The following is a 20,308-nucleotide window of genomic DNA, read 5'->3' as shown; positions in this document are numbered from 1 at the left end:
AATGGTATTTAACTTTGTTCTGGGTGCTAGGTATGTTGGATGTCTTTGTTCCCTGATCTCAGCAAACAAAGCTGGTGGGGCCTAGGCATCTGTGTTAAAAGAGATTGAATGGGGAAGAGGAAGGGAATGTAAAGTATAGTTAAGACATATCTAGATCAGCAGTTCAAATTTTTGGTCTTGTGATCCCTTTACTTTAAAAAAATATTGAGGACTCCTAACAGCTCTTGCTTATGTTGGTTATATACCAATATTTACCATTTTAGAAATCAAAACTGATAAATTAAAATTTTTATTTATTAATTTATAAAAAATCCCATTATGGGTTAATACACAATACATTTTTAATGAAATATAACACTATTTTCTAAAAAAAGTTGAATTTGTTGTACAGTTTTACAAATCTTGTCTGGCTTATAAGATAACTGGATTCATATGTTTGCTAATACATTCAGTCTGTGGTGACATCACAGATTAGTTAGCCTCTGGAAAATGCCACTACGTACTTGTGAGAGGAGAGTGAAAATAACAGATATTATTATGAAAGTATGTTTGATCTCATGACCACCCAAAAGAATGTCAGAGACCTTCAGGAGTCCCTGGACCATACTTTGTGTATCACTGATACGGATTTACTGAAACTATTACAAAAGAAAGGTACACATGTTTGGAAGGATGGACTCAGAAGAACTGCCATGAGGAACAGGAGAGTACTTAAATCATGATGTTGTGGAAGTTGAACAAATAGAGTTTCTATGTAGGGTGGAGTTGGGGGGTGGTCAACACTATTTCAGTAAGATAATTTGATTTGATTACTTTGTCCACATTATCTTAGAGTTATCTAAATTATAAGATGCTGATGTAGCAACCAAAATCATATTTATAGTGAGAAATATCAGGAAAATGGGCTAGAATGTTTGTTGTGAAATGTGGATTCCTGAAACTTTTCAAAATCAAAAGATAGCTGGGACTTGCTCAAACCCTGACAAACATAGCTCCTTTCAGAATTTCACCCGCAGTCATAGGTCAGACAGGAGGGAGGGTTGTGGTTCATGATAAGCACAAAGGCCTATCCATCAGTGTGTTGCTTCCCCTCCCTTCCCTGTTCTGTGGCTTGATGAGTTTGGAATTAGAAATCTTCCTGTTGACTGGTGACATCTAACTTCTTCCCAAAACCATCCTGAAAATACACAGAGATAAAAATACACATACACTCTTGGTCTTAAAGTTCTCTTTTTCTTGGCTCCCAAATACTCCCATATATTGATAACATTCTTTCTTTAGACAGTATGTTTTCAGTACAGTTAATTGTGTTATGTCTTGCTTTTTACATTTAAATACTTGTTAGGCTTTAGTCACTTTGACTCAGCCTGTTTCCTTGACAGCATTTTGGAACAGTTTCCTTCAGGTGGTAGTTAAATATCCTTTTTATATGGCTATATACTATTTTTACTCTCAGAATAACTTATTTCTCTAAATTTGGGGGCAGTTATTTTGTCTGTATGCTTACTACAGATTATACTTTAAAAGTTTGGCCATGAAAAGAGGGAAGTAGTCCAAAACAAAAATGTTGCTTCATGAGAATTTATTTTCTAGGAGAAATTTAAGTGTGCTTTTAGGCAGAGAAGTAGCAGCTTGTGGAGTAAGATTATTTTAGAGAGGTAGTGAAGCAGCAGAGCCTTGGAGATCAGTAGGAATAGCATAGAGTGTAGAGAAAAACACAAAGAAAACTTCCTTTTACTCACACAGGGTAGGGATGGGAAGATGAATGAAAATGCCAAAAATTGAATTGAGAATTGAAAGGAACATAGGATTCCAGATGGAGAGGAGAGGTGGTTTCAACATCAGAGAGAATCTTGAAAGCTGAATTGGAGAGAGCATAATCAGTACCATGGGCAACAAGGAGCTAGTGTAGATTCCTCTCTGGGGAGATGACAGAAAGCAGTTTTTTATTAGTTTATTTGTGGAAGAATACACTGGGGAGATGATAATGTCCTAAGTAGTGAGGTTGATAAGATTGATTGGAGTGAAATTGAATGTTGTTGGATATGGATGTAGAATATTGAGAAGAAAGAGAAGGAAGAGGCCAAAATAATTCTACGGAGTCACCTTCTTATTTGGAAGTTGTGGGTAGAGGGTAGACTAAAATCTGCAAGCCAAATGAAATGTTTATTCATTGTCTGCCATGTTTGGCATGAATCATGCCATTATTTAAGGTATATTAGTTAAGTGCATTTACATTTGTTATGTCATTTATTAACATTATTGAATCTTGAAGAAAGAAATTGGGAAGAGTAGCAGGTTTGGAAAAAAAAAAGGGTGATCTATATGATAAACCTGCAGCTCTGATTAAGACTCATTTTTTCTGTGAAGCCTCTTGCAGTTACTTCAAATCTCATTAATTTCTCCTTTTGATTCCTGTTTGTCTTCCCTGTACCATTCACTTAGATTGAGCCTGATATGAGCTGTCTTGAATTATCAGTTGTTTTTTTGTAATGCATCAAAATTCTCCATCTACATTTTTGAGGCCTTTGAAAAGGAGATCTTATGTTTAGAATATGTTCTTAGTATCTAGAATAATGCTCTACACATGTTAGAATTGCAGTAAATTTAAAGCTTTTATTGTATTACTTTAGGCTGAGTTTAGCACATAGCAAGCACTTAATTGCCATGAATGAATAAATAAGTGAAAGCTATTATAGGAAATACAAAAGAAGAACATCTTTCATATAAGATATGAATATAGGTACGTGGACCAAGGTAAGATACAGGTATATGAAATAGTTAGATATAAAAGCAGGATAGTTTGTTTTGGGACCAGAAATAAAATCAGTCTTAAAAAAATGTCATTGTGGATTCTGGGCTTGAGTTATTAGTGATTAGAATCAAGGCAAGGAGTTTTTCAATATAGAGAGGGCTCTTTATGTTTAAGGTTGGGAGAATAAAGAGGAAGATCAAAAAATGAGGAAAACATTAGGATAATTAAGAGAGAGATTTTAGAACTAGCAAGAAAGACCTATCATGGCACTCTCAGGACTCTACCTCTTTTAGGATATTGGGGAAGAAGTTAGATGAGTATAGAAGGTAGATATGACATGGGAGTCATGCCTGATGGCTTCTCTAGTCTCAAAATGAGAGGCCTAGAGGGGCTTTAGTTGGTGAGTGAGCAGGGGTCTTAGAGTTTTAGGTGGAGAAATGTCTGGATTTTGTCAGATCTTAGGAGAGAAGAATGGGGTTGATGGACACTGTTCATGTTATTTTTAGGTTGGGAGTGAGAACGACATTGAAAAATTCATGCTCTCAAATGAAAGCATGAGGTTGTGTATGGGACAGTAAAATGGTAAAGCTTAAATGAGGAAGAAACCAGGGTTTTTGTTTTTTTTTTTTTTAATCTGACATATTTCTAGTTTACTGGCGTTCTTGATGCTCTAATGAGTATGTTTCAAAAATTCAGCAAACCAGTCTTTTCAAATACCACAAATTTGCAGATGCCTGTTTTGATTAATTACACTTTGGTTTATTTTAGGTGAAAAGTTAACACAGAACTTGATTTTCTTTTAAGGATAGTTCTCAAGGAAAGAATAGACAATTTATGGGTGAATTATTTTCTCTTTTTTCATGCTTAAGAAGTTTTCCTGTTTTTGTGGATTATTATTGTCTTCTTTGGACCAAAGAAGAATTAAGTTTTTCCAGACTTTTTGCAACTTATTCTTTCTAGCTGTCTTATCATCACCTTACCCATATCTTCATGTTTTGGGATTTACCAACATCTTTTCTAAGCATCTTAGGCTGGACCATATACTTCAGTATGTGGTTATGTTATATATTGAGGAGATAATTTTATTCCCTTTATGAAGGGTGGATCTATTAGAGCATTCTAAAAATGTAACTTGCTCTGTGCCTATTGACATTCATAGTGCTTTAATCCATTGTACTTTTCTAGGTTTGGGTCTGTGCTTTCATAATGTAAAAAGTGTACCTTATGTTTGAAAATGCTAGTACTAATACCACTTTCCGTGTATGTGGAAATGAAAGGTTTAGTATATTATTATTAATCTTTACTGTTGACACTTAAGGGTTTGTGATTAGCTGTTAATGGCAAAATTTATTTGTAAATGTGTCTTATACTCTATTTGACTCTTTAGCTTAAGAGTTCCTCTGTTTCTTATTGCTGTATATTACATTTTCATGGTTTCTTTGCAATTTATAAGCTGACAGAAATGCTGGAACTACTTTTTGGTGCCCCTGCAAAATAGAACAGTGCAATTCAACAGCTGTTTAGATAGTCTGTTACCATTTCTCTTTTACTCATACTCAGTTCAAAATAGTTATATTTCAGGAAACATCACTTGCTAACCTGTCAGAGATGGTAACCTGTCTGTATTCCAAAGCCTTGTTGGTGGCAATTTTATCATTCTGTTTTATGTTCCAAATAATGGTATTGAAAGAAGCCAAGAAATGGTCACTAGTTTTATCCTACAGCCTGATAAAGGAGTTATTAACTAAATTTACATCATGTTTTTGTGTTAACATTCTCCTTGACTAGCGATACACTGCTTACATTTCAGGAATTTATGAAAGGATCTTATTTTTTATTTTGTCATTCTGAAATTCCTGACTTTTGTTGCATTTTCCTCATGAACCCCTTCTGCACAGCCATGCCTTTCAACTTGACACTATGAATCTGTAAGATGTTTATAATCTTTTGCACCATTTTTTAAGTATTTTTTTTAATGTAGCTATTAGCTCATTGTAGTTACTGGATTATTATCAAATATTTTCTTCTATGCTTATAAAAAACATTTATTTCTCAGGGTTTGGAGGCTGGAAGTCTGAGATCAGGGTGTAACATTGTAGGGTGAGGGGCCCACTTCCATGTTGCAGACTTTTGTTATGTCCTCAGATGGAGGAAGGGTTGAGGATTTTAATGTTTTTCATAGCTCGTTGAGTTGAAAATTTCTTAGTTTTAAGTTTCTTGTGTTTTTCATTTCAAGGATAGATTGAAAATGTAGTGAGGAGTGGATGACTGAGCACCATAAATTTGGAAGAGAATTGACATTACCATTAGTGATCTTAGAATGTTGGTGTATTTTTTAAAGACAAGCAACTCTTTATGAGGACTGGCAGCTCAAGATGGGATAACACTGTTGACATCTTAATGTTTCTTGTAGTATCTCTACTTATTGTATAATTGGCATTATGTCTTGTGCATAGCAGTGGCCTAAAACCATGTGCAACTCTATAAACACATATTTGATGATGGCTTGTTGTAGTGGCTAGGAAAATACTTGCTAAGATACTGTCAAAAGTGTTGAGCTTAAAGATAATTACATTTTCACTGTTAGTCTTTTCTTTTGATGTGATTACCTTTTAGAATTTTGGGTTGTTTTCATGATATTTTGTAAATTGAGAAAAAGCCCATTGTGAAGCCTGAATACCCTTATTACTGTCCCCTAGTATTTGTTTGATTTTTGGAATTTAATCTTTTTTTGTGCTTTTAACCTCAGCATCAGTTTCCTTAAATGTGGAAGTGAAAGTGGGTACTGTGTCCGACCTCTACTTTATTCTGTGACATCTTTTAATCACCTTTTCCCAGGGTATCTTTAATCTTCTTTTTCAGGTAGATTTTAGTAAAATGTTAGTTTATCTCTCAGTTTATGAACTTTTCATTGTTATTTTTCATTTGCCTTTTAATTCTCCAACTATATACTTGCACATACACCTATAGATAATCATTCTGGGAGCACTTATGTATATGTAGGGTTAGTAAAGGATTAAACATACAATGGCTTTTTGTCACAGTGGACTTTTTATTTCTAAAATTGGCTTTTTTTTTTAAACAGATAAATGTAAAGCAGGAAATTACCTTTCCTGATGTATCTGAGCAACTGATGAGAGACAAAAAACAAATCAGAGAGCCAGTAGACTTACAGAAAAAGAAGAAACGGAAACAACGTTCTCCTGCAAAAGTAAGAGAATATATTAAGGTGGTGGTCCCTAACCTGTTAATCCCAAACTCTTGGTCAATCTAATGGGTAGGAGTCTGGCTGGAACAATAAGGCAGACAGAAAAAGTCTCACATGGCATAGTAAAGTTGGAATGTTGCAGCAGCTTCCCCAGGAGGGAGTTATGAGTGACTACATGGAGGTGGTGTGCTATTGCTTTCAATTTTTCTTCTCTTTTGCCATATTTTTCCCTAAAAACAAACTTTTCTTTCTCCGTGTCTTTCTTTTCTATAAAAACTAACAAGTGGTATGTTTCTCCTTCATTTTAGTTTTACTTATTTTAATAATACAGTTTCAGGAAAATTCAACACCAGTTACTTGTCAGGAAAAGGTAATGAGTTTAACCTGTACTAGAATATAAGCTCCAAGAGGGTAGAAATGTCATTTTATTCAGAGCCGTGTCCCAAGAGCCCGAAATAGTAGACATAACAGACCCTCAGTAGATACTTCATGGGTGAATGAATGGACTGGTAAAAAAATAAGTGACCCAGTAAATACTAGTAGGAATCGCCTGCCCTTTTTTTTTTGGATCTATATTGTTTTGTAACTGTATTTAGTTGTCACTATTTTCTCATCTATTATGTATATATATCACAATTAATATCTCAATTTTCTAGTCTGTATTTGGGTTTCCCATTTTTCACTGCTGTTAACAGTGCTATACAGATTTCTGTACCTGTTTCTTGCTTTGCATTTACAGCATTTTCTCTTCCACGTGTAACTTGTACGTAGACTGCTAATAGTTTTTTTAATTGAAGTACTGTTTGTAAGGTTGGAGGCACTGGGGAGAGGGGTGAGCACGTCGGACACTGATGACGTGCCAAAGTCCCCAGCTGCTGCCCCCTCCGAACCTAAAAAATGTGCCTTAGGCTAGCCAATCCTCGCGCCGCTGTACATCTATGCTCTGCCTCCCGCTACCTTCTTTAAAAACTCGCTGCCTGCCCTGCTGGGCGCGACTTCTCCAGCCTGTGTTTCAGACTCGTGAACCTCACCCAAGATTGCGCTCAAATAAACTGCCCGGCCCTTTGTTACCTCTCGTTGCCTGCTTATTTTGGTTAGAATTTATCTTACACTATTGATGTACAATCTTATGTTGGTTTCAGATGTACAACACAGTGGTTCAGCAGTCACCCATATTCAGTCCTCACCCGCTCTAGTGCAGTTACTATCTATCAGCATAGAAAAGATGTTACATAATCATTGACTAAATTCTCCATGCTCTACCACCATCCCTGTGATCTTAATATTGTGATCGTGAATTACTGTGCCCCTTTATCAGCCTCACCCTTTCCCCACCCCAACCCCTCCCCTTCGCCTGCTTTTTTTCCACATCTTCAGTACAGTAATAGTTGACTATAAGCAGCATTCTGTTACTCCTAAGAAGTCTCTGAATCTCATGCAGTGTATTTATATTTTATAGTTATTTTTCATCTTTTGTTTTCTTTCTTCATATGGTGAAAAGGGCTTTTTTAAAAAGATCATGTTGTAACATGACCTTTTTTACTTTGATTGCTGCTTGTTTTTGCATTTGTGATTTAAATCATAGTCAACATCATATATTTTGTATCCTTTTGAACTGCTCTGTGTGCTGGAGCCAGCTTGTATTGGCTTGCTAGAGCTGATGGCTAAGTTTTTAGGAATTTTGCAGGCCAGTGCTAAAACCATTGGTAGCTTAAAATTTCTCGTAGTATTCACACCAGGGAAATCAGCAAGTACTTCCCAACCTCTGACTCCTTATTAATCTGTTGTTAAACATTTATTTACTAACATACCATTGCTTTTGGGATGTGTAAGTATGCCTACTGTAGAAAACTTTGAAAAATACAGAGGCTGAAATAACCCATAATCACATTGCCTAGAAATAACTACCTTAATTTTCTTCCATCCTCCTCTTCTATCTTCAGATTTATGTAGATAGAATGAATTTCCTGATTTTTTCACACTTAAAGTATAAGTTATTTTTGCATTTAAATGTATTAATGATTTTAATAAAGATTTTATTGTTTTTTGATATATCACGTAAGTGATGATTACTATGTTGTTGGAAAGTTTTTTACTCTTTGCTTTCATTTTAAATCATAGTGCACTTAAAATATTTGTGTATAGTTCTTGTTGAATCACTGCTAGATCACTGCTGAATACAGGGCACAGTTTTTTAAAAGGGTGTCTTAGTAATGTTACTCCTTGGAGAAATGTGCCAGTACACTGCTACCTGCAGTGGACGTCCCTAAGGTGTGTCAGTCCACCAGCCTTGTATGAGATTCGGCTTTTTTTTGTAGTTTAAGATGGGTGTCTCATTATAGCTTGACTTTTAATTTCTTCAGTTACTGGTCATACCAAACTTGTTTTTCGTAATTTTAGGCATTTTTTATTTCACGTTATGTGAAATTCCTCCCTCCCTCCTCCCTTCCTTCCCTTTCTTTTCTTGGAGTTAATGTTTTTCCCAGCAATTTTTAAGGTACTTTTTTTGTTTTGTTTTGTTTTGTTTACATTAACAAACAAATCAAGTTTTTCATACATGGAACAATAACAAGTTTTGAGGAAAAAATTGATTTCTAGAATTGTGATAGTGGTCATGTTTTTTGGGGGTTCACTGCTCATCTATGGGGACTCTATTTCAAGTCTTTGGAAACAACATAATATATGTAAGTTCTGCATTTTCCTTGATATTTTATTGCCATATTTTTCTGGCACTATTCTTGAGTGTAATGTATTCTGAAATTCTGACTAAAATTCAGATTATTATCTCTTAGTAGGGTGTTGTTTACAATCTTTATTTGGAAATATGTTCTAGGGGTTTTTAAATACATACCAGAATTTTACAGGGTTTAGGCTATTTGTACATAATTTGAGAGAAACACATTTATAATGTATTATAATATTTCTAAGGGTATTGTTTTATTATAATATTACATTATTAAGTTTTCTATATATATATATGTAGTTGCTATAGTTAATATATTTATTTAGCTGCTAGATGAAGATTTGGCTTATTCTATATTAGATACAAGAAACTCTATTAGATATAAGAAACTTCAACTATATTAGATATAAGAAAATGTTCCTAGGTAGCCCTTTTAGGAAATTCTTAGAAGCATGAAATGACTAGAGATAATATATGGCAGACAGGGGTGTGAGAATAACAAAAACAAGTATTTTAAAATTGTTCTGACATTTTACATGTAACAGGACATAGAATGGTTGTGGACTGTTTTTAACGCTGGTCTGCAGTCTCTAGATGAATGGATTTTTGTTCTGGAGTTTTAGAACTTTGAGGCATAACCATTGTGTTATTTTACATTTTCTCAGGCATGTGTTAAAGTAACTCTTTCTGCCCTTTTGTATGAAGAGAAAGAAAAGCCTGTCTTATGTTTGTAAGTCAATAGTTGTTTGTTTTAAATTCCTTAAAAACAACTTGAAGTTTCTCAAAGAATTATAATTTATTATACTTAGACGACCCCAGTCTCCCCCAATATCTTTCCCTAATGTTGAACTTTGCCATTATGGATATTTTGAGTATGTTTCACCATTGTGTCATATTAGGGATCTTACAGGAAATGTAACAAAAGTAATGTGATAGGTCTTTTTTTTTTTTAGTAAAAGTGTAAGGGCTTCTGCATCCATATAAATGTGACTCCCTTCAAGATAAGCTTTGTGGTGAGTAGTACTGTATTGTCATCTTTAGCTGACAGAGATTTTAAGCAATAATTGTTTCCTGAGCTTTTATAGCAAAGCCTAGGCATCTAAAGGCAGATTTGATACCATAATAACATTTGGCAACATGTCTGGAGAAGAAAAGGATTATTTAGCTAGGGAATGTTTTCCAAGTCAAGTTATTTGATACTATTATGGAATGCCTGTTGTATGAAAGTAAGTTTTCTACACAGTAAAAAAGCTTATCTCTTTTAAATGTCAAATTTAATTTTATTTTAACCACTTTGTTAAAAATCTTTAGTGTGTTGTTTCACTTATAGCATATTTGGACATGACTCAGCTTTTAGTGTTTTGGGGTTGATGCTGTAAACATTAAAAAAAAATTACATGTATTGTAATGAAGCCCTCTGGGAGGCCTGAGATATTGGGCTTTTCCCTGCCTCACCCTGAAAACTCCTGACTGTTAGAATTTGTGTTTTTTGACTGCTTATAATTGCTTTACGGTCTCATTCTTTAATGACATGCTATTCATTTCACATTGCCAGACCTATGTGACCACTTAACATTATGTTCCATTGTCCCTTTGAATCTGTTTTTGTTTTGTTGTAGATTAGAACTACAGAGAACTAAAGTTACTAGAAATATATGAAAAGTCTTAGTAGACTTAATTCAGTCTCAGTGTTCTCATGTCAGTGGTTCTCCCTCCTGGCTCTCTGCATTAGTCACCTGTGGGGCTCTAATAAATGCCCAGATCCCCATCCCTGGAGATTCTTATTGAAGAGATTTCCATTTATACCTTTAAAGAGTCCAAAGTGATTGTGATTTATATTTAAGCTTGAGACTTTCAAGTCTTGTTGGTAGAAGTTTCTGTATAAATGAGGTATTACCACCTGACCTTGCTACCGACTTGTTATGTGAATTAGGTGATAATATTTTCCACCACAGGAGGATTTTATGAGGATTGTTGAGTTCACATTGATAAATTTTAAGAATGCTTTTCAGTAACATACAACAATGTTATCTTAATCAGTATCATATATACTTTATAATTCTTTTCAAATGCCTTAGTAACTGAATGAGGTAGAGCAGGGTACTGTAATTATTTACTTGTCCTTATTCTGAAATGTATCTCCTTTTTCATTCTCTTGGACAATAATCTGACTGCCTATTATGTGCCAGGAACATCTTATCAGATGCTGAAGAAAGGAACAGGGTATGTTTGTTATAAAACTTTAGGTGGTCTGGGTAGATACTGATTATTCAGAATTATGCTGAACTCAGGAGGGAAGATCATATATTCCACAAATCAAAATTATATAGAGAATCCTTTCCCAGCAATTTACTATACACCATAAGTGAACCCCAGAAAAGATTTGTGATTTTGTTATCAGAAACATTTTAAATTTAATGGTATAAAATGAGGAAAATTAAAAAGCAGAGAATTAGATAAATAGGCATTTATCATATTTTCTCCTAAATGTTAATTTGATGGTGGAAGAAATGGCTTTGAAGATCAAGGATTGTAACACCAGGGATGGAAAAACGGAATAGTACTTAAAAGAAAAATGAAGAAGAAAATTAGTAAAGGAACATACTAGTATTTCATTCATTTAATTTTCTCAGGGAATTATATATTCTGGTTAATAATTTTTCCACAGAACCAAACCCTAACTTCTAAAAATATTTAGATACTCTTTAAAAAATATCACATACTTCTTTGCCTAATATTTAAGAAACATGAGAGAAATAATCTTTTCTGAAACTTGGGATCATTATGAACCTCAGTTATTACACCACGTTTATGATACAATGAATTTTATGTTCTGGCACTGTTGAAAGCTTGCCATTTTACAATGAAATTTGATAATGTGTAAAATCCAGAATTGAGAGACAGTAAAAATCCTGAAGAATGAAATAAAGTGACAATATAACGGTGGATATTAGGGATAACTAGGATAGTCAGATGTGGTGGTTGTTGCCCTTGATGACTTCGTTACTTTGTTGTATGCCTTGGGGTTGCACTGTCCTCTTTTGGAGAGTAAAGAGAATTTTATGATCTTACTCCCCATCTCCGGTTGCAGTAAAAAAAACTCATAATACATAAGAAATTAAAGCTATCTCTTCTAGATTGTCTTCTGGGTTTTGGTGGGTTAGCAGTTGATTTAGATTGATTTAAGAATGTGTGATAAAACCTATAGTCATTAGTTTAAAATAAACTTTAATAATAATTTTAGTAGTATGTAGTAGACATAGCACAGAATGGGGAAAATCATGTCTGCCTTTGAGGAGAGCAAAACCTTTTCTCAGTGAGGGGCATCCAGTTTTAATTATTCAATTGAATTGTTCAATTCAGTGTGTGTATGTGTGTGTGTTTGTAGCTAGCTGGGCACAGGGTTGGTTGAGAACAAAAAACATTTACTACTGAACCATGAGATTAAGAAAGTAGATTAATTGAGGAGTTCCATTCAGTAGTGAAATTTTTTACTGAAAAATCTGTCCTAAGTATATTAAGCAGTTAAGAAAATCAAGTATGTTTAATATTGTTTATAGACCTATTACTAAGTTCTCTACTGTTGATAAGCCTGATTGCTTGTCCTTATAGTATGCCATATTTCTCCAAAAGTAGCAGTGACAGGAGGCAAGATAAATCCTGTGGAGATACAATAGCAGGCACCTTAGGACTTAAACTTTGAAATTTCAAATTCTTCACTGGTAAGGTATGCGTATGTTGAAGGAAAAGAGAAACAGCGAAAGTATTTTACAGTGCTATTAGCGAGTAAGACTGCTAATCTCTAAGGCAAACATACTTAACTGGCAGGTCACATTCTACTAAAAGATCCTGAAAGAGTATGAACAAGCCAAGTCTATACCAAGGAAGAAAATTTTGCCTTCATTAATTAATATGCCATCTCTGTTCCACTAAGGGACTTTGTTCTCTGCACATCTACTTCTCTGGTACTACCTACTGATTTTTAAAAAATTGGAAAGTATCACTTTCTGCGAAGATTTTTAAAAAGAATAAAGTCGTAAGCTGTTGGAATGTTTGGTAGGCTTAACATGCAGCCATGTCAAGTGTCACTATGTTCCAGATGCTGTTGTGGACACTCAGGTTATAGTGGTAGATAAAACAGGGAAAATCAGGCAGTTAGATTTTTTAAAACAGGTGATAAACTGGTGCTCTGCTGAAGCAAGGTAAATTTTACTCTGTGTCCTTTGTACAAAGATATTTGTTACCTTGGCCTAGAAAAGAAAAGAAATTAAATATAAGATGTCCCAAAATTCTATTTTTCTTTGAACTTAAATGTGCTAGATTTTTTAGTCTGCTTATTCATAAGCCAGTGTTAGCTGTTTGCTCTGTAAACTCCACCTTGATTAAGGCTTGAATCTGCAGTGAAAGGCAGCATTACCTCCAGTGCAGAAAACAATGACCTAGAACTCCTTAACTCTTCATTAAAGAGCTTTGTAGAGTCAAGAATTACATCCATTTCACATTAAGTAACTTGTGCCAGATTTTTCCTTTCAAAGCCTTTCCTTGCAGTTGCTATGCCACAGAAAGCTATCCAGCTGCCATGTTTCTTGGCACTTGGGTCTTCTTACTTGTTATCAATATATGTGAAAAAATACCTGGTGCTCTGTTTTGAGTTCTGTTTTATATAAAATGTTTAACATCTTTTTATTTGTTTTATGTTAGAAATATTTTGAATCATATTTTAAAAGATTTTGTTTTTTCATTTTGCACAGTGTTAAGTTGCATATTATCTTGTGACTTGGAGGGGTTGAAAAAATTTTAGACTGGCCAGAGATGAAACTTTGCATTCTCACTGACTCTCTTCAGGAAGCTGTGACACCCACTTTCGTTCTTGTGCCAAATGTTTCCCTCTGTGACTTTGGTGCATAGACTTTGAAGCATTGTTGACCACATTGGCAGCTTGCCCAGAACCCAAATGCCCTGTATAATTTGCATAATAATTACCGTTGGTTTACATACAGCATAGGCTAAATTGTCTTCCTCAATTTAAAGCAAAAAATACTTAAAAAAAATAAAGCCTTTTTCCTTAGCTACTCCTCTTTTCTAAGTTTGAAAAGGAGTCATAACTGTATTTGACTTATGGTCAAATTGTATTTCAGACCCTAATCAGTTCCACAGGCCTTTGTATTTCTTAGATGTTTCCTAGATTAGTACCCTGTGTGGGACACAGTTTCTTAGCTCCCACTCTTGTTTGGCCCCACCTCCAGTATTGCTTCCCTTTCACTTGCCTTGCTCCTCCTGATCTTAAATCCTAGCTTTTTTTTTTTTCTTTTTGCTTCACATCATATTTTGCCATCTTTTTTCTCTACTCAATAAAAGAGGGATTATTTATTATTTTCACTCTGCCATGTGTCTGATGAGAGAGGCAGTTTAATATTGCATGTTGAACATGTGAAAATAGTTGGTAAATTGTAATACATGAAGCCCAAAAGTGAGCCTCTTTCTGCCTAGCACCGTCCAGACCAGGTCCACAATATTCTCAACCTCAAGAAACCCAAGAAGATAAGGGTTGATTTCTTTGTCACGTATTTTCCTTCCCCACTCCCACTCTAATTTACTTATCCAACAAATAGTTTTGGGAATATACATAACAATAGTTTAGTAGCCCTAGAATAGTCTTAGAGGTCCTGGACTGATCCAGACTCCATAATTATCTAGAATGACTTGAAATTTTAGTCTTCTCTTTTTCTTTTCTTTAAAAGAAAAAAAGGAAAAGAAAAATAGATAAGCATTTATATGGGCCAGAAAAATGTTTTAAATATATACAGTATAAAATCCCACGCCCATCTATCTCCTGTCTGCCAAGTTCCCCAGCCATCACAAGAGAGGTTATGTATTTCTATGTATACCCTTCTCAAAAGTTTTATGTATATACAAAGATATATTCCTATATGTACTCTCTTTCGTACAAAGACTAGTGAAATTATACTGGCTTCTGAACTTTGCTTTTTTCACTTAACAGTAAATCCCGGAGCTTTTATAAGTATATAGAGAGCTTTCTCATTTTATTTTATAATCATATGATATTAAATTGTATTAATTTTGCATGATTTATTTAACCAGTCCTATGCTGACTGTATTTGCACCATGTCTAAAACATAAAACTTTTCTCCTTTGTATGTGAGAATTTGAAATTGATAATAAAGTTGTACTAACCCTAGCAGAGAACACTTCGGGATTCTCTTTAGACATCAGCTTTGGAGAGGGCAGGGCAGAGTCCTGAGATCACTCAGCCAGCTTCCAAGGTTTTATCAGTAATTTTTACCCACCTAAGTCACATTGTACTTTCCTATAATTAATGATAACATTATTTTAATAGCCTTTCAAGATTATTTAGGAAAAAATACATCATCATCTCTGGTGACCATTGTTTGAATTAAAAGGCATTATCTTCTTTATAAATTGCATTTTTAAAACTTCTTTCTTTGTTTTTGCCCTTGTTTTTGAACTAGATCCTTACAATAAATGAGGATGGATCACTTGGTTTGAAAACCCCTAAATCTCATGTTTGTGAGCACTGCAATGCTGCCTTTAGAACGAACTATCACTTACAGAGACATGTCTTCATTCATACAGGTATTTCTTGAATTAAAATGGGCTTATGGTGATTAAAATTATTATATTTGCTATTTTCATCTTTGTGTAAATGTCATTCATTCCTAAGACCATAGTTAACATGGCATTTCAAATAGAGATACCATAGGCCAAATGGCAGAAGGAAACCAGGAAAAACTTTAAATGAGAAAACAGCGTGAATGTGCAAAATTAATTAGTCTTAATTGGACACTTATTTGGCTTAATATGTTCATTTTAGCTAGAGAAACAGTTAAAGAATGTATTTCTAAAGCTTGCAAACATTTATATTTCTGTGCAAGCTGTCCAGATGGAGTTTGAAATATGAATTTGGGAATCAAATGTGAAAAAAAATGGTAATTAAAAACATGAAGTTGTAGAAAGCAGTACTAAAGACTGATCACATATTTGGGGAAACAGACATGTAGGTTGAAGTAAGGGGTCAGGGGGGAGACAATAATAAAATAGGTTTGATAAACTAGGAAAATACAATAGTATCCCAGAAGGCAAAGGAGAGAGAATTGCAAGTGGGTATGATCAACAATGACACAACCTTCAGAAAGGATAGAGAGGGAGAGAGAACCTAGACAAAGCCATTAGAATAAATAACAGGGAGGTCAAGAGTAGCTTTTAAGAAAGCAGAGTATAAGGGGTTAAAGCATAAGTGGGTGGTGAAGAATTTGAGACATAGGGTAGACTACTCTTTTAGGAAGGTGTGGTAAAAGGAGAGAAAGTAATAAGGTAGGAGAGTTTCAGGATTTTGGTAAGTGTCTTTGCATAGGGTAGACCATAGAGTACTTCCCTTAAGAGGAAGACTCCAACAGAAAGGAAACCTTTGAAGAAACAGTGGGTTGTTGTGTTCTTTTATTTAAGGATGTTTAGAATGTTCTAAAGGTTCTGAAGAAAATAAGTGAAAAGTAATGGTTAGCCATAGAGAACAAGGTGGGTGGCTCTTCCAGATAAAAGGGAGGAAGAGATGTTTAAGACACAATAGATAACATGCAAAGTCCTTTGTAGCCTCATGATTTTAAAATTCTGTTTTAAATAGTTTGATTTCCTTTTTTTCCCCCCCTTGAAGGATATAGACCAGATTTAACCTCTTCTTTGTGTGATTGTGAGAACGTGATTTTTTTAAATCTTGGGGGGAAAATTGAGAGGAAATGAAATTCTGTAAATACTGTTAATGAACAGAATCAAAAACTTTTGTGGATGATTTGTAATTTTCCAGACTTTGGACTTAAAAGATTTATCTTTCCTCAGAAATAGTAACTATAAACTGTATTTTGTCCAGTAACTAATTTGTGGATGTGAAATTATTTTAAGGCGAAAAACCATTTCAATGTAGTCAATGTGACATGCGTTTCATACAGAAGTACCTGCTGCAGAGACATGAGAAGATTCATACTGGTGAGTGTTGTCACCCTTACGAGGCTCGTTAAATTGCCGTTTCAGACATAGGGAAGGATCTTTACTAGTAGTAGCAAGTGTTGGTGCTTTCATTGGTATTGTTTTCTAAGGAAAGAGACCACAGCACACCTTTTTTCCTCCTTCAACAAATCAGTGTTAAGTGTTAGGACTTGGCTTAATGTCCAAGACCAGCAAATTAATTTGAAATAGAGTTTCATAATAACTTAAAATATATTTAGTGACAAAAGGTGAATTATGTGAAAAACTGTTTCCTAAGTTGTTTAACAAGTTTAGAGTTGGTAAAATTGTCATTCACATTTTTTTCCTTATTATTTCATGTATACAGCTTACTTTATCAAGAGAGTTGTAATCCTGATTAGTTAGAAATTTCCAAGTTTTCAGCTAAGTTGTTAATGATTTAGAAACATGTATTTTGGAAGATCACTCACTATAAAGGAACCCATGCCTTAAAAAGTCTCATTTTAGAGCAAATAACTTATTTGCATTTATTTATCTTTTGACGAGTGTAAAACCAAGTTTTATATGTGACCTTGATTTAGGAGACTGTGAACTTTTGGCTTTTAATGTCTCTAAGCCTGGTAAGAAGTATTTCTTTAGAATTTATTTCCAGTGTTGTACCTTTTTGTGATGGAATAAAAGTAGAGTTAGTGAAAGTGTATAACTTTGATCCTTATGTTTAAATAGAATTGAGAATAATGATGATAATAAGTAATATTAAACCTATTAAAGTTATTCATATTTGTTTATATTAAGTACACAAGCAAGTACATTCCCAGTGTTGTTATTTCAGTGTGTTCGCATGGTACCTGCAGTACCTGTGAAAGAGGATCCTTGGGGCAGTTTGTATGTAGAAGCAGCAACCTCTTTGGCCTAGTAACTTTACTTTCTTTGCCCCTAGCAAAGAAGCACAAATGTGGCTGGTCTCCTTAAATAAAACTTCAACTATGCAGGCACATCTGTATGCTTTGAAGTTCTACTTTTCAAAGATCATTATGCACACCACCCATTTCAGTGTCTTAAGTAAACATTTATTCATCACTTCCAGATGGAAAGGAGTATATGAGGCACTTAGGAGAAAGAACAACTTTGTAGATTTTATGTGACTGATAGTATAGTTTGCATTTATCTGTAATAATAAAACCTGATCAGATAATGATAAATGAAAGCAGTTAAATATTTTTGTATGTTTTTAATACCTATTAGATTTTGATGATTTACTTATTCAGTGAAAATTTACTGAACCTTCAGTATTTTTCAGGTACCAGAAATACACATAATATAGGGCAGTTTCCTTGGAATATACATTCTAATGGGAGAGTCACACATATAAATAAGTGTAGTGTAATAAGTTTTACAGAGTTTTATACAAAATGCTGTTGTGCCCCAAACAAGCCAGATGGGCTGTCTGTTGAAGGTTACACTGGGAAAGCAACACAGGAAAATCCCAGGAAGCTAAGTAAGATGTGAGGTGTGTGTATGTGTATCTGGGGGTAAAAAAGGATTTTTGAGACAATACTTAGCCTTACTGCACTCTGCTGTATTCTTATCTGTCGCAGTAAATTCTTTTTTAAAGTGCTGGTCACAATCCTGTAATCTCCCTGGAAAAACAACTCACTAGGCCATGGAGTATCTGGGATTTAAACAAGGTATAATGGGTAGTTAGCATTGATTGAGAATTTACTAAGACCAGGTATCATGTTGCATGTTTTGTTAAATATCTCCTTTAGCCCTATATTAATCTTAAAAGAGAGGAGTTATTCCTATCTCCATTTTTTAGATAAGAAAGTAGTAGAAAGCACCCTGAAGAAACTTGCTTAAATTTATGTAGTCTAGTATGTGATGGAGCCAAGATTCCAGTTCAGTCTCTGTCTCTAGAGCACATAAGCAAAACACTGCAGAATGTGACTAACAGCAGAATAAGATCTTTTGGCCTTTTTGAGTTTTTCTTGTTCTGCTACTAAGCCAGTTATGGTTTAGCCTTCTTTCTTACAGGCTTAGTAACATCTAAAAGGGGTGGAAGCAAAGGTGGAATTCTCATGTTATAGAGAATACAGTTAGAAGAAGAAAAGGAATTGAGAGAGGAACCAGGGCAAACCAGTCACTGTGGTTCCTTAATAGAGAAAAGTCTTTTGAAGAGAGACTCCATTTTGCCCCACTGTCCCCTTCACCTTCATCCCCACTCCCCAGAGGGAACTGGTATAAAGGGAATAGATTGTCCTTTATTTTCTTGATTCTTTTTATAGACTCTTTCTGAAGACAGTAAGGTAACGTCTTATAATCAAGGTACCTTATAAGCTGTACTTATCTGGGAGTGGATATTTAGAACCACAAATATGTTCTTTGTTTGTTATTCTGTCCTTATTGTCTTTCTTTCATGTTTTAAATGGCTTTTATTTTTGGAGGAGGATAGTACCGTAAAATGTGCCCAGTGCCAAGGCTTTCTCTCTCTCTCGGGTCTTAGTTTAGAAGAATGCGTTGAAATAGTTATGGCAGTAAAAAAAGATTCTGTGTATGTTTATCCATTTTAAAATTGTCAAGAAGGTAATGAGTTACCTCTTAACTGATCCTCAAGGTTTGTATGGTGAGAACTACCAGTTCTTACAGGCTGTTGCCCTTATAGCCTTTTCATCCTTTTAGGTCTCATTATCTGTCCGCTATACTCTCCCAATCCCCAAGCCCATTCTCTGCTCCATTTGCAACATCATTAAAATCGTTACCAGGTTGGCTACACTCACCGTCAATAAAGAAATATTTTGTGGCTTTTAAAAACCAGGAACCTAGCTTGATTTGATTTCAAGTAGAGAAAATTAAAACTCAGCCCAAAGAGGCTGTCACTTAGTTATGTTTCCTGCATTTGGTCTAGCCTTTGCAGTGTCATTTCAGGAGAGAGTACCTATTTCATCCAGAAGCTGATCCCTAAAATTCTAGTTAAAGCTTTATTCCTTTAGTCTAAGGCAATGAAAACTGCCAAAATGCAAATATCCTTGGAATTGCCATTTTTGGCAACTGTGGGATTTTATATCTTTTTTGTGAATGTATTATAGATCCTTTACTTGTGGAAGGTCTGGGGATATGGGAGAGAAAATGAGGACTTGAAGCATGGTTGAAGATGATAATCTTAGATGATCATTTGTTTAGAGTCAGAATTACTGCTCAGGTACATATTAAGGTTTGACATTATCGTCACTGGCATATTTACTATGAAATCAGGGTCATTTATTTAATTGCCTGTTCGTTTGCATTTCCAAATGTGTGTATAGACTAAATGTTAGAATGACACATAACCAGTTGTGTTCTTTTCTAGTCACTTTGTCACCATTTTACTCTAAGGAAATGCCAGTCTTATTTCCATGGGGAGAGGTGTTGGGTTTGAGGACTAAAGAATTTAAGTACAATTATCAGTATTTAATTTTAATTTTTTATTAGTTTTCTACATTCCTCTAAATAGTAAGCCACAGAATACCTATTCTGATATTCTGACTGTTAACGTCAAATTCTGGTTGTTTTTTATAGTTTTGGCAGTTTTCATAATTTATTTTTAATTAGTAAAAATGTCATGCAACCATTTCTGTACATAGGGAAATTTTTATAAAATGATTTTCCCCCCAAAAATAAAAGATTT

General features: G+C 34.5%; 1 protein-coding gene across 10 annotated transcripts in view; it reads left to right on the top strand.

The window, feature by feature from the left end:
* The window catches only part of ZNF148 (zinc finger protein 148), a 137,927-nt gene that overhangs the window by 89,819 nt on the left and 27,800 nt on the right, over window positions 1–20,308 (top strand). For all 10 annotated transcript variants that reach the window (XM_036905050.2, XM_057503520.1, XM_036905104.2 and 7 more), the window contains 3 exons: window positions 5,841–5,966; window positions 15,138–15,261; window positions 16,582–16,665. In XM_036905050.2, the coding sequence (XP_036760945.1) occupies window positions 5,841–5,966; window positions 15,138–15,261; window positions 16,582–16,665 (334 nt within the window). The remainder of the gene's footprint in view (window positions 1–5,840; window positions 5,967–15,137; window positions 15,262–16,581; window positions 16,666–20,308) is intronic.

Source organism: Manis pentadactyla, chromosome 1 (assembly GCF_030020395.1).
Source record: "Manis pentadactyla isolate mManPen7 chromosome 1, mManPen7.hap1, whole genome shotgun sequence".
NCBI lineage: Eukaryota > Metazoa > Chordata > Mammalia > Pholidota > Manidae > Manis > Manis pentadactyla.
Note: the sequence above shows the minus strand (reverse complement) of the source record. Positions and strands in the feature narration are given on the sequence as shown.